This window comes from Enhydra lutris, unplaced genomic scaffold (genome assembly GCF_002288905.1).
Source record: "Enhydra lutris kenyoni isolate GAN:26980312 unplaced genomic scaffold, ASM228890v2 scaffoldscaffold96, whole genome shotgun sequence".
Classification (NCBI taxonomy): domain Eukaryota; kingdom Metazoa; phylum Chordata; class Mammalia; order Carnivora; family Mustelidae; genus Enhydra; species Enhydra lutris.
Window position 1 is genome coordinate 1,225,620 of NW_019154180.1, and position 11,953 is coordinate 1,237,572.

Genomic DNA, 11,953 nt, shown 5'->3' on the forward strand with positions numbered 1-11,953 from the left:
GAGTCCCTGTTGTGTCATTGGCAGCTTTCTGAGCAGCTGCAAAATGTTTTTAACCTGAAGTGGAAGTTGGGGTCACTGGCATCGTCAGGCCCGGACAGTCACTCCCAGCAAGGGCTCCTTCAGCTCTGACGTCGACTAGCTTACGGACTCCGGTGAGTGTTAAACTAACTCCTCCCACTTTCCCATGGCTGGACTTTCAGTGTTGGTAATAATTATGAGGCGTTTCTCAAGGGCTGGGAAATAATGTGCACTTCTTTTTTTGTGTTGTCTTCAGAAATTGCTTGGTTGCCTAGGACCACAGTCTTCTGCCTGGGCGTCCCTCTTTGCGGCTCATCTGCTCGGGTAGCCTCGACACCGCAGCTTGGCGACGCGGTTCCGGAGGGGGACCAGAGGTGCTCCCGCGCGTTCAGGGGGCGGCGGCACCGCCGTCCACCTCGGAGGATCATGCTGCGAGGCAAGTCCCGGCTCAACGTGGGGTGGCTCGGCTACTCGCCCGGCCTGCTCCTCGAGCACAGACAGCTCTTCACAGAGCGCGCGCCTCGGAGCCCTAGCCGGTAAGTCACGTGAACGCCGGCGCCGCTCAACGTCACCATGGCGCGCCGCACTTGCGCATTGCGTCCCGCCGCCCGGCTCTGGCCGGCACTTCCGGCGCGGCACTCCTCTACGGGTCGCCTACGGAGGGGAGTGAGTGCGGTCCTGGAGCCCAGCCCGCCTCCCAGCACCTGCTGCGGGCGCGGCTACACCATGGAGCGCCTTGATAAAGCGGCGCTAAATGCGCTGCAGCCACCCGACTTCAGGTAGTCCCGAGCGGGCCCCAGGCCGGGTAGGGGTCCTGACCGCAAGGCGACCTGGCCCTGGCCTGGAGTGGGGTGTAAAGGAAGGCCCGAACCGAGCGGGCTGGCCTGCAGTGGGCGTGAGGTCTGGACCCTCGGGGCCGGGCTGCGGGATGGGGGAGGGGGGAGGCAGGTTGGGGTCTGCATCGTCTACACGCACGGAAGCTGGGGCTTGGGGTCATAGGGTAGAGGTCGGCGCGCCTTCAGCTCATGCTTCTGTTCTAGCCCTTCCTTTCGCTGTCGTCTATTTTGCGATCTTGCTCTCTGCAATCTCTCCCCACTGCAGGGTGAGCTCCCTGAGGACAGGAACCCGGCCTTCTCCATCTACGTGTCCCCTACGGGGCCTGCATCGTCAGGGCTTAAATGTTTGTTGTATGAATGAACGAAGGGAAGAGAGTAGGGTTTGAGACTACTTCACTTGGGGGAATTAGTAGGATGAGGTTTGGTGGCTGAGTACAACGGCTGTTCTGGCCCACTGTGGCCCACTAGCCTAGCCAGTGATACCTGGGTAGGCAAAAGGGTGGGGAGGGATTTAGCTGCCATTTGATGGTGACCTACTGTGTGCCAGACTCAACTTAGGCTCTTTATTACATACCTTAGTAAAATTAAGAAAGTGTTGTTCCCCCTTAAAAAAAAAAAAAAGAAGATGAAGTTACTCAGGATAAGTGACTTGCCCAAGATCACACAGTTAGGACACACAATTAGTAACTGTTGAAGCTGGTATTTGACCAATCCCACTGATTCCAAAGCCTGTAATCTTTGGAGTCCCGTGATCCTTTTCTCTCTCTTATGATGTCAGTATAGATGTTTTTAAATTATTTTTTACTAGGATACCAACAGATAATTTTGTCAGGTACACTTAGAATACAGTGTAGCCCTCCTACACCCGATTCTCGTGTTTCATAATGGAATTTGCCGTGAAATCTACTTGCAGTGGAAGTCTTGATTGCCACAGAAGGGAAGTGGTAAGCTGTGTCTGCCTAGTGCTTGCTACAGAAGTTCATATCAAGTGGGTAAACTATAGGTGGTTTAAAGAGTGGGAGAGCAGTAAGATTCATCCTAAGTTATTTCTTTGTTTGAGGCCCACTTTAATTCTGGATTTTTCACGTTCTTTATTTCTAACAAGTCTCTGTAACACCCGATGAGAGAGTCGTAGAAGAAATCAGTTGAATGATACCAGTTACTTTGTTTTAGAATAATTCACCTGTTAACACCCAAGCTGGCTTGTGCCTGCAGAACTGCCAGCTGTGGTGGGGATGTGGCTGGAAGCCAAAGAGAAAATGTCTTGTAAACATTAGAGGAAGTTTGCTAGTTTTCAAAAGTCTGTGTGCTTAACTTGATACTTAGTCCCATATTTGTGAGGTCATAACCCAGAATAAAAAATTTTGGAGCTTAGGGTAAAAAAAGTGAAAAAGAGTTGAAAATAAACTGCAAATTGTTAAGCTGAGTCCATGCCTGGTATAACAGTGTGGGGCTAGAAATTAACATGTAGAAAAGAAAAGACTAGGTTTAAGTGGTGGGATTGTAAATGCTTTTGTTTGCCTTAACACATTTTTGTATGGTATTATAGCATCTTTTCAATAATGATGTTTTCTGAAGGCCAGGTGAGATACTACATATTTAAGAGAGATGATCTGAAGAACAAAAGAACCAGTTAACACTCCCTTTCTCTAGATTCTCAAGCTTTGTTTCTTCATCAGGTTAGATATTTTAACTTTGCATGCCTAAAACGCATACTTGAACTCACCATAGAAATACCCAGGTCATGTTTTTTGTTGGGATTCATGAAAGAAGTGGTCAAATACTTACGTTGAATTTTTATAGACCTACTGTAGAGCTACTCCTATTCTTCATGAGGATTACAGAATAAATTTCCCTAAAAGTTTACTACTAGGAAACAGTTTAAGGGAACATAACTATATTAGATGAGGATTGTGTAGCTCAGTGATCATCGTAGGAGGATGTGTTGAAAGATGATCCACTGAAGTAGGGAAAGAAAATATTACAACTTCTACATGAATTTATTTTAACCGTATCCTTTTTAGTATCTAGTTTTGCACATGTTTTATATTTTAAGTAATGAATTGATAATATGTGTGTAGATGATCTGTTCAAAAAAATCAGTATGCCCTTATATGGGCTTTGTGCTCAAAACTTATATTTAAGATGGATTAATAGTCAAAAAAGTTTGTAGACCATTGTTTATAAACCATAAACTTGAGATGTTCCCTTCCTTTCTGGGCTTCCAGAAACCTCCTTGCTAATCATTTACACAGTTAAAAGAACCCCTTTGCCTGGATTTTCTAGGGCTCCAGAGAAATGTGCAGGACTAATACAAAGCAAGGTGGCACATTAAGTCCTGTAATAATAGGTATGAGCTAAGTGTGATGGCATCCCAGAGCAATGAGTCATTTCAGGCAGAATGATCAGGAAAAATGCCTAGAGGATAGGCTCTTTTGAGGGGTACTTTGAAGGCTTGGTTATCTCCTTCCTAAAGATACGGACAGGGGCGCCTGGGTGGCTCAGTTGGTTAAGTGACTGCCTTCGGCTCAGGTCATTATCCTGGAGTCCCAGAATTGAGTCCGGCATCGGGCTCCCTGCTCTGCAGGGAGTCTGCTTCTCCCTCTGACCCTCCCCCCACCCCGACTCTCTCAAAAATAAACAAATAAAATCTTAAGAAAAGATACGGACAAAAACTGGAACCTCTGAGGATTACCAGAAAGAGAATTAAGTTCAAGCGTTGACAATAAGCATAAAGCATGAAGTGCGTTAAGGTAGTCTGATGATAGATTTAAGAGACAAAAAAGGACCTTAAGCTAAATGATTAAAGCTGTAGGGTATACTGCGTTTACAATGTACATGGTGGTATTGTATGAGGTACAGATGTGTCCAGGGTTGCTGGAAACCTACTGTCGCTTCACTTTGCAGTAGTGCTGCCCATTTGTAGCAATGTATAGGACAAATCCTGACATATATCTACTTACTGAAAAGTCAGTGAAACAACATTAAGGAACATTTTGAAAATGGGAAAATAACTTTATTTTTGTATATTAATCTGTAGTCCTTTTTTATTTGCACACATTTTTAACATAATTGGAATAGTATATGTCAGGGGTTGGTGAAGTTCTTCTGTAAAGGACTAGATAGCAAATATTTTTTTTTAAAGATTTTATTTATTTGACAGAGAGAAATCACAAGCAGGCAGAGAGGCAGGCAGAGAGAGAGGAGGAAGCAGGCTCCCCGCTGAGCAGAAAGCCCGATGCGGGGCTCGAACCCAGGACCTGGGATCATGACCTGAGCCAAAGGCAGTGGCTTAACCCACTGAGCCACCCAGGCGCCCCGATAGCAAATATTTTAAGTTTTGAGGGCCATATAGTTCGGTACCACTACTCAGCTTGTCCTTTGTAGCTCCAAAGCCACCTTAGATGATACATAAACAAATGGGTGTGTCTGTGTTCCAGTTAAACTTTATTTATAGAAATAGGCATTGGGCCCTTAGGCATTATTTTGCAGATCCCTGATACACATAATATGATGTAGTTTGCCTTGTTCATTTGTCACACAAGGACTTTCTGAGTAATGGTCAGAATTTTTTTTTGTTGGATCCATATATTGGTACACATCAATTGTGAAATCATTTTCTTATTATGGACATTTTTGTTGTATCCAGTTTCGTTTGTGCTTTTATGTTAATCTTTTTTATGTTAGTCTTTGTATTAATGTTTTAAGTAGCAGATTATCAGACTTGTTTTTCTTTAAGTATAAATTTGAAAAGCTTGATTCCGTTCTTCAGAATGGTTTTCTTGTATTCTGGATCAAAACTTTCTCCGTTGGAATATTTCCTTGATTTTAAAATAACCTCCGGACAAATAGAATTCACTGAATAGAAGGTGTTTTGACATTAATTTTTTTAAAATATTTTATTTATTTATTTGACAGACAGAGATCACAAGTAGGCGGAGAGGCAGGCAGAGAGAGAGGAGGAAGCAGGCTCCCCGCTGAGCAAAGAGCCGGATGTGGGGCTCGATCCCAGGATCCTGGTATCATGACCTGAGCTGAAGGCAGAGGCTTTACCCACTGAGCACCCAGGCGCCCCTTGACATTAAATTTTTAATGAGTCCATGTTGCATGAAGACTTATCTAAGTTGTACTATAGCTATTTACTTACAAAGAAATTAAGTTTCCTTCAGCTGCATCTAAATTGTTCTAGACTGCTTTTTCTCTGGAGATCTCTCATGCCTTGTTTGTACTGTATCCAGCTGGCCCTTGATAGTGTGCTTTGTGAAGGAACGTCATTAGTTGTTTTCTCTCTTCTTTACTGTCTCCATTATATATTCTGTAATTAGGGTGTGCTTGCAGAGCACTTTGGACACTACAAACCACTTTCATAGTTTGATGCTTCCTCTCACACTGGATCTGAATGGCAGTCTCTTGGGTGTTCTCTAGGTCTTTAGGATCTTCTCATTTTGAGTTCCTGACTCCTCTTCTCTGTCCAGTGCTTCCAAGGCAGGGGCAGGGTTTCCAGCATCTTTTCTGTGGACACAAAACCAGTTGGAAATGGCTGTGCAGGTTCTGATTTTCTCTTTGTTTACTTTCTTCCAGAAATGAAAGTTCATTAGCATCTACCCTGAAGACGCTCCTGTTCTTCACAGCTTTAATGATCACAGTACCTATTGGGTTATATTTCACGACTAAATCTTATGTTTTTGAAGGTAATCCTAAATGATAAAACAAGACATTTCCCCCTTAGTATTTTTAAGATTCTGTGTGTTTATGATCTCTTTATATCTGTAAGCTGGGTATTCTTAATTTGCTTCTTCCATCTGTTTCTGTTTTGCTTTTCAAAAATCATGTTGTTCAAGTGAGTCTTCCTTCATGAAATTAACTTGTTCATCATTGAGTCATTTTAGAGTGACAGTGTATTTGTTGATGGTTCTGTGAAATGGCTTGCAAGTCCTTTCTCTTACTATACCTCTGACAGCAAGACTTGGCTGACATGGGAGGAGGAGTTTGGGGCAATGTACCTTTGGTAGCAGACATTAGTAGAAAAAGAAAATTAAGTCCCCCTTTGTATGTTGAAGTCTGTAAGTGAAGTGATCATTACAGTTTTCACTCAGAATAATGTTCCTTGTGTATACGAGGTATTCAGATCTTTAAATGAATACTTGATTTATCACCATCCAAAGTATTCCTTTTTAATTGCCTGACTGGTTAAATAAATATATAGCTAATAAAAAGCAGTATGCTTTGTTTTTTGCACTTTGATAAATTTGGGAATAAAATGGAAACTTTTTTTCTCTTGATAGGCGCCTTTGGAATGTCCAATAGGGACAGCTATTTTTATGCTGCTATTGTTGCGGTGGTCGCCGTCCACGTGGTGTTGGCCCTCTTTGTTTATGTGGCCTGGAATGAAGGCTCACGACAGTGGCGTGAAGGCAAACAGGATTAAATTGAACATCACCTTTTGATAGCATTAAATTGATTTTTAAAAATGGTAAATGTATCTGGGGTATTAATGATTTCAATAAAGTTGAGAACATATTAAAATCAATCTGAAGGAGTCACATTTGACCTGTGTAAAATTTGATCCTTCTAATGCAATGATTTGTATCATCAGTTTTAACTGTACGAGCCTCTCATTTGCAAATGAGAATTTGTAACGTTAAGTTGGTCACAAATAAGTATGTTAACTTAATTATACATTTGGGAAGAATTTGATTATCTCACAACAAAAAATGTTTTACAGCATTTTGTCTTTTGGTTGGTTTTAAGGTTCACTTCTCTGGATTTGTTATACACAGTGAAGGAAATCTGAGCTGGGTTTCACTGGAGTGCTTTCCCTTACTATTACTGAAGTCCTGGGTCATTGGATTCTAGGTTATAAATTCCTGTGCGAAATTGCTTGAATTGTGGATTTTGGACTTCATCTGAATGTCACTGAAAATTTTGCATCGAGTGTAATTGCTAGTCAATAGGAATCTTTCTCATTACATTATTTCATGGGAAGACTAGGCCGGATCACACCCACACCCTTTTGTGGAAAAGGACTGGTTCATTGAAGGATCTAGACAGCAAAGCAAAAAGATAGCTACCTGGGCACTTAGCCTTTGCAGGCTACCCTGTGCTTTTAGGCTAACTTTTTAATGATCTGCTTTGCTCTGGCATTGAATAGTGAAGTAATGCTTTCATTACAGGGTTTGTGTAAACTCCCTTTCAGTTTGTTTTTCCTACTTTTCAATAGTGTATATGGTAGGGATTAACATTTAGGTGTGCCCATTTTCACATACTTCCTGAAAGTAGATTATTTTTATCATCCAGGAAGTATTCCTGGGATGGCTAGTCGAGTCTTTTTAAATCAGAGCTGTTATACCCCAGATGTATATAGTTATGTAATCCTGAGGTCCTATCTGACGGGAAAAGACCCTGTCGTTTTACTTCAGTACCCTTAGTCTGTTCTTTCCAGCTACTTGGTACTACTTGTGTGCAGTCTAAAAACACACCTGGAAAAATGTGTATTGAAACAGGAAGAGAATTTAAATTCCATGTGATGTTTCCACCTGGAGATAAACATTATTTCCTAATGCTAGTTCAGTACACTAAACATTTGGTTTAAGTTCAAATTCTGCCTGTGTTGCCTCATAGCTATTTACATTATTTTTCTGGATGAATGATTATTGGCCATTTTCTTGAAAAAGCACATTCTACCCTTACTCCTTTTTACTAGTCCAATTTCCTGTTACTGGCAATTCCTCATATAGCGGCCCTTGCTCTTTTTGCCATTACTGATTTTTCTGTTCACCCCTATTTTCGTTGTGCAGCTGGACTAAAGGAATAGGGAGGTGGTTAGGCATAAAAGTAAGTAGGCATTTGTGTTTAATTGTTGAGAAAAAGTGAAAGATGACTATTGTAGGACTCTTATTTTTGCTTATAGTTAAATATTGTCTGCAGTTTAAATATCTTTAAGCCATTATTTTAACTGTAAAGTGTTTTCTTAAAGATTACAGTTTTAGTATAAAATTGTACAAATTTAAAATAAAGTTGTAGAATACCCTGGTTTAAGTTTGGGGTACTGTGTGGTAGATTTCTAAATGGTTGTCCCTTTAGAAGCCTTGTTACACGTAGAATTGTTGTCCACCTAATTTCTTTTCTATAATGCCAAGGTTTTGTACTTTCGAGGTCTCATGCTGTTTGTAAAATAAGAATGTCCAATGTTAGATTATTCTGATTTCAGATGTTTGCTGAGTAGAAAATGATATGGGTATTTTTCTGCAAGGATTTAAACCAGAGATTAATGCAAAAGCAGTTGTAATTTACTCTTGGAAAAAGTACCAAGTGTTTGAAAGTTAGAATTGGATGCTAGAGTTGATACTTAAGATTGTTAAAGTACAGGCTTGTCTTCAAACCAGTTAATTTTTTCCTGGAGTTCTGTTAATTCACTACTTCGCTGCTGTTGAAGTGACATATGGTATTTGACATACCGATTTATTTTTCAAGATGTCCCACTGATTTCCTCTTGCACAATGTACGTACTTCAGGATGTATAGAAAGAAAAGCTACAATTGAGCCCTCGTATGTGTTTTAAGATAGGACTATGTTCCCTGTTGTTTGAAAAGGGATTGTAAGAATAACCTCAATTAGGAAGCATAACTTGAAGTGTCGGCACGAGCTACTGATAAACACATTGCCTTCCTCATCTCACCTCCCATCTTGCGCCCACCTGCCAGAATATATAATCTTTTCTTTCCTGTCGTGCTAGAAGATGAAGTGTGTTGTAGAATGCATCTGATGTTATTAGCTCTTCAAGTGGATAGACACTGTTTGACATATTAACAGCAGAATTCAGTTTTGAGCTGTTACCGAAGGAACTTAAACATCTTTTAAAAAACCTCCTATTTCATGGAAATCTAACATATACATTGTAATAATTAGGCTATTTTCATCATAAAAATCTCATTACCTTTTCCAAAAGAGCCAGCTGATTGACATGTTTGATATTTATCTGCCATTTTCATATAAATTTTATATGTACAGCTAAGAGTACCCAAGGAGACCAGTAAAAACAGTTAAATAAGGTGTGCGCAAGGAAAGATGATAGCCAGAGGTACATGAAACAATTATCTAGTGTGTATTTCTCATCTCTAGACAAGTTCATGTTTATTGTTTTATTTATGATCAAGTGAAGTCATAGACCATTGTTGGCCCACTTTATAAATGGTTCAGCAGTGGCACAGAATTCGTCACTTGTCTGGGGTCAGCAGCAGATTTTCTCGGCTGTCAAGCGATGTGTGTCCTCCAACAGAGGAGTACAACTGTATTGGTTCAGACTCTACTCTTATATTGAAGATGAGTTTTGCGAGAGCTGGCTGAAGCAACACATTGATAACTTGACAAGATTTCTTTCTTCATTTGGCAGAAGGGAAAAGGGTCACCTGAGAAGCTACATTATTTTCAGGGACTTTGGGAATCTAACAATAGCTAGTACATGTAATTTATGAATAGTCAAATCCTTTATATATTCAGTAAAATAGTCTGAAATTCCCCAATTTACCCTCATTCCTGGCCACACTTTCCTTTTCTGTTTCATTGCTTCATGTTCTTGACAATGGATTCTGCATTCCTTTTAAGGTATTCTGTCAGTCATATTTGTCAGTTATACATGCTAGTCTTCCTTTTTCTCAAGTTCAGTGAACTCTCACTGGACAATAATAGCAATAGCTAACAACATCTGCACAGCACCTTACAGTTTGCAAAGAACGTTCACATATTCTTGTTTGAGTTTTGCATAGTGAACCTGCTATGAGATGTCTCTTGACATCCTTGCCGAAGATGTTAGAATCTTTAACTCAGTAGAGTCGTTGAGTATGCTGTAGTCTTTGAATAGTGCTATTTTGAAAGCTGTGTGTAATTATTGAAATGGGGGGCTTGAGTTCTTTAGCCACTTGAACCAGATTTACTTTTGTAAGTGATACTTTTCTAACTGTTACCTGGATGGATTTTGTATCCATTATATTCCAGCCTGTAATTTGTATAAATTTACCGTCTGTTGTCATTAAAAAAGTGTTCGAAATGCGACTTTGATGTGTCCTGATTGAATGAATAGTAAGTTTATTAACATCTCTGTTTTTTAACACTTATTTGCTTTTGTTTATACCATATAAAATCTATAGAGTTGTCAAGGGTAAGCTTTTATGCAATACTTGTAGACCAGAGGTGCTCAAACTGGTGGGGGTCTCTGAGGGGTACCAAGACAGGAAGGGCTGGTTATACCCCCTCTGTGGTGGCCCCATCAGAAGTGGTGTGGCAGTGGGGAAAGAAAGCAGCATCTTGCCCTGTGGCTTTTTAAAGAAAATTCATTTGGGAGTGAATGTGCTTCAGATACTGCTAAAGGAGTAATATTTGTGGCTAAGTAATTAAGTAAGGGGGCAGTCAATTCCTTGCCCTGTCTAGCATGCTACCCCCTTCCTTGTGCCAGTCGCCTTTGTCTGTGGCCAACTACCTTTTGATGGTGCTCCAGCTAATGTCTGTGCTTCTAAGGGCTCTAGCTAGTTCTTAATAAATAAATACTGTCCTCCTCTAAAAAAGATTGGAGACATCTCAGTGTCAAAACATAAAGATGATATGCGATCATATATATATACAAAAGTACAGATTATAAAATGTCCGGGGAACTCAGGACACATAGAGTGGCATTTCAGAGACCACTGGAATCACCTTATAGGATTTACTGCCCAGACCTACCGAGTCAGAACCTCTGGGGGTGGGGCCTGGAATGGAAATAGTTGTCGGTAACAGGCCGTATCTGATGAAGCCAGTTTGAGAACTGCTGCTAGAGATTGGGAATTGTTAATGTTTGTTTTTAATGCTGGACTTGAAGATGTTTGTATAAAGCTGGCCTGAAATAGATACTTTAATAAGCAAAGGTAGAGTTCTGCATAATGCTATATATTGAAGGCTCCGCTTAAAATCAGGAGAGCTGGGGCGCCTGGGTGGCTCAGTGGGTTAAGCCTCTACCTTCAGCTCAGGTCATGATCCCAGGGTCCTGGGATCGAGCCCCACATCAGGCTCCTGCTCAGCAGGGAGCCTGCTTCTCCCTCTCTCTCTGCCTGCCTCTCTGCCTACTTCTGCCTACTTGTGATCTCTCTCTGTGTATGTCAAATAAATAAATAAATAATCTTAAAAAAAAAATCAGAGCTTTCTTGGGTACCTGACCATCATGTTGACTTTGCTTCACTGTTTAGGAATTCTATGAAAACTGGTGCAGGGGACAGCCCTCTTAGAAACAGCTTCAGCCTATTAGGAAATGGCCACTGCTGCTCCTCTGATGCCTTCCTCTTATTTGGAATTCTTTTTTTTTTTTTTTTAAAGATTTTATTTATTTGACAGAGAGAGATCACAAGTAGACAGAGAGGCAGGCAGAGAGAGAGAGGGAAGCAGGCTCCCTGCTGAGCAGAGAGCCTGATGCGGGACTCGATCCCAGGACCCTGAGATCATGACCTGAGCCGAAGGCAGCGACTTAACCCACTGAGCCACCAGGCGCCCTTATTTGGAATTCTTAAACTATTGTCTTTGAAGAGAGGGGAAAACCTAGCACAGGCATTTAAGAGACTCTGGTTTCAAAAGTAAAAGAGCTAAGGAGAAGACTGGAATAGGTTTCCTAGGCATATTTGCTCTATGAATAGTATAGTATAGTATAGTATATATATAGTATATATATGGTATAGTATAGTATATACAGTATACTATACTATACTATAATCGTATGACCCCTGCCACCACATACTCTTCCTGTCAGCGCTTGCATCTTCCACTTCACTTCCTGTACAGCCTGCTGTTCTGCCTATGCTCACTCCCACGCCACAGCTTTCTACTGGCTGTGCCCTCTGCCCAGGACGCTCTCCCTCAGATCCTCCCAGGGCTGGCTCTTTCTCACCCTTTAGGTCTCAGCTCTCATGTTGCCTCTCCAGAAAGGCGTCCTCCGTCCCTCTCACAACACAATATTGGATGAACTTGCCCTGTTTGTTGGCCTGCCTCCACTATGCTGTGTGCTTTGGTATGTCCCCTAAATCCCCGGAGCCTCACACTTAGTTTAGTAAGGATGTTCTTGGCCATCTGGAAGTAAC

General features: G+C 41.3%; 1 protein-coding gene across 1 annotated transcript; it reads left to right on the forward strand.

Moving 5' to 3' along the window:
• Positions 1-655: 655 nt before the first annotated feature.
• On the forward strand, positions 656-9,905 carry LOC111139145 (VMA21, vacuolar ATPase assembly factor). Its single transcript, XM_022491299.1, has 3 exons — positions 656-797; positions 5,436-5,545; positions 6,140-9,905. The coding sequence occupies exons 1-3, from the start codon at positions 745-747 to the stop codon at positions 6,280-6,282; spliced, it is 306 nt and encodes a 101-aa protein (XP_022347007.1). The 5' UTR covers positions 656-744; the 3' UTR covers positions 6,283-9,905.
• Positions 9,906-11,953: the final 2,048 nt, after the last annotated feature.

What these genes read in the sequence shown, in the direction of transcription:
- LOC111139145 (XM_022491299.1), top strand. Translation starts at nt 745, where the DNA reads ATGGAGCGCCTTGATAAAGCGGCGCTAAATGCGCTGCAGCCACCCGAC. An exon ending in CTGCAGCCACCCGACTTCAG is followed by an intron (nt 798 to 5,435) that starts GTAGTCCCGAGC and finishes ACTTTCTTCCAG; the next exon opens with AAATGAAAGTTCATTAGCAT. An exon ending in TAAATCTTATGTTTTTGAAG is followed by an intron (nt 5,546 to 6,139) that starts GTAATCCTAAAT and finishes TTCTCTTGATAG; the next exon opens with GCGCCTTTGGAATGTCCAAT.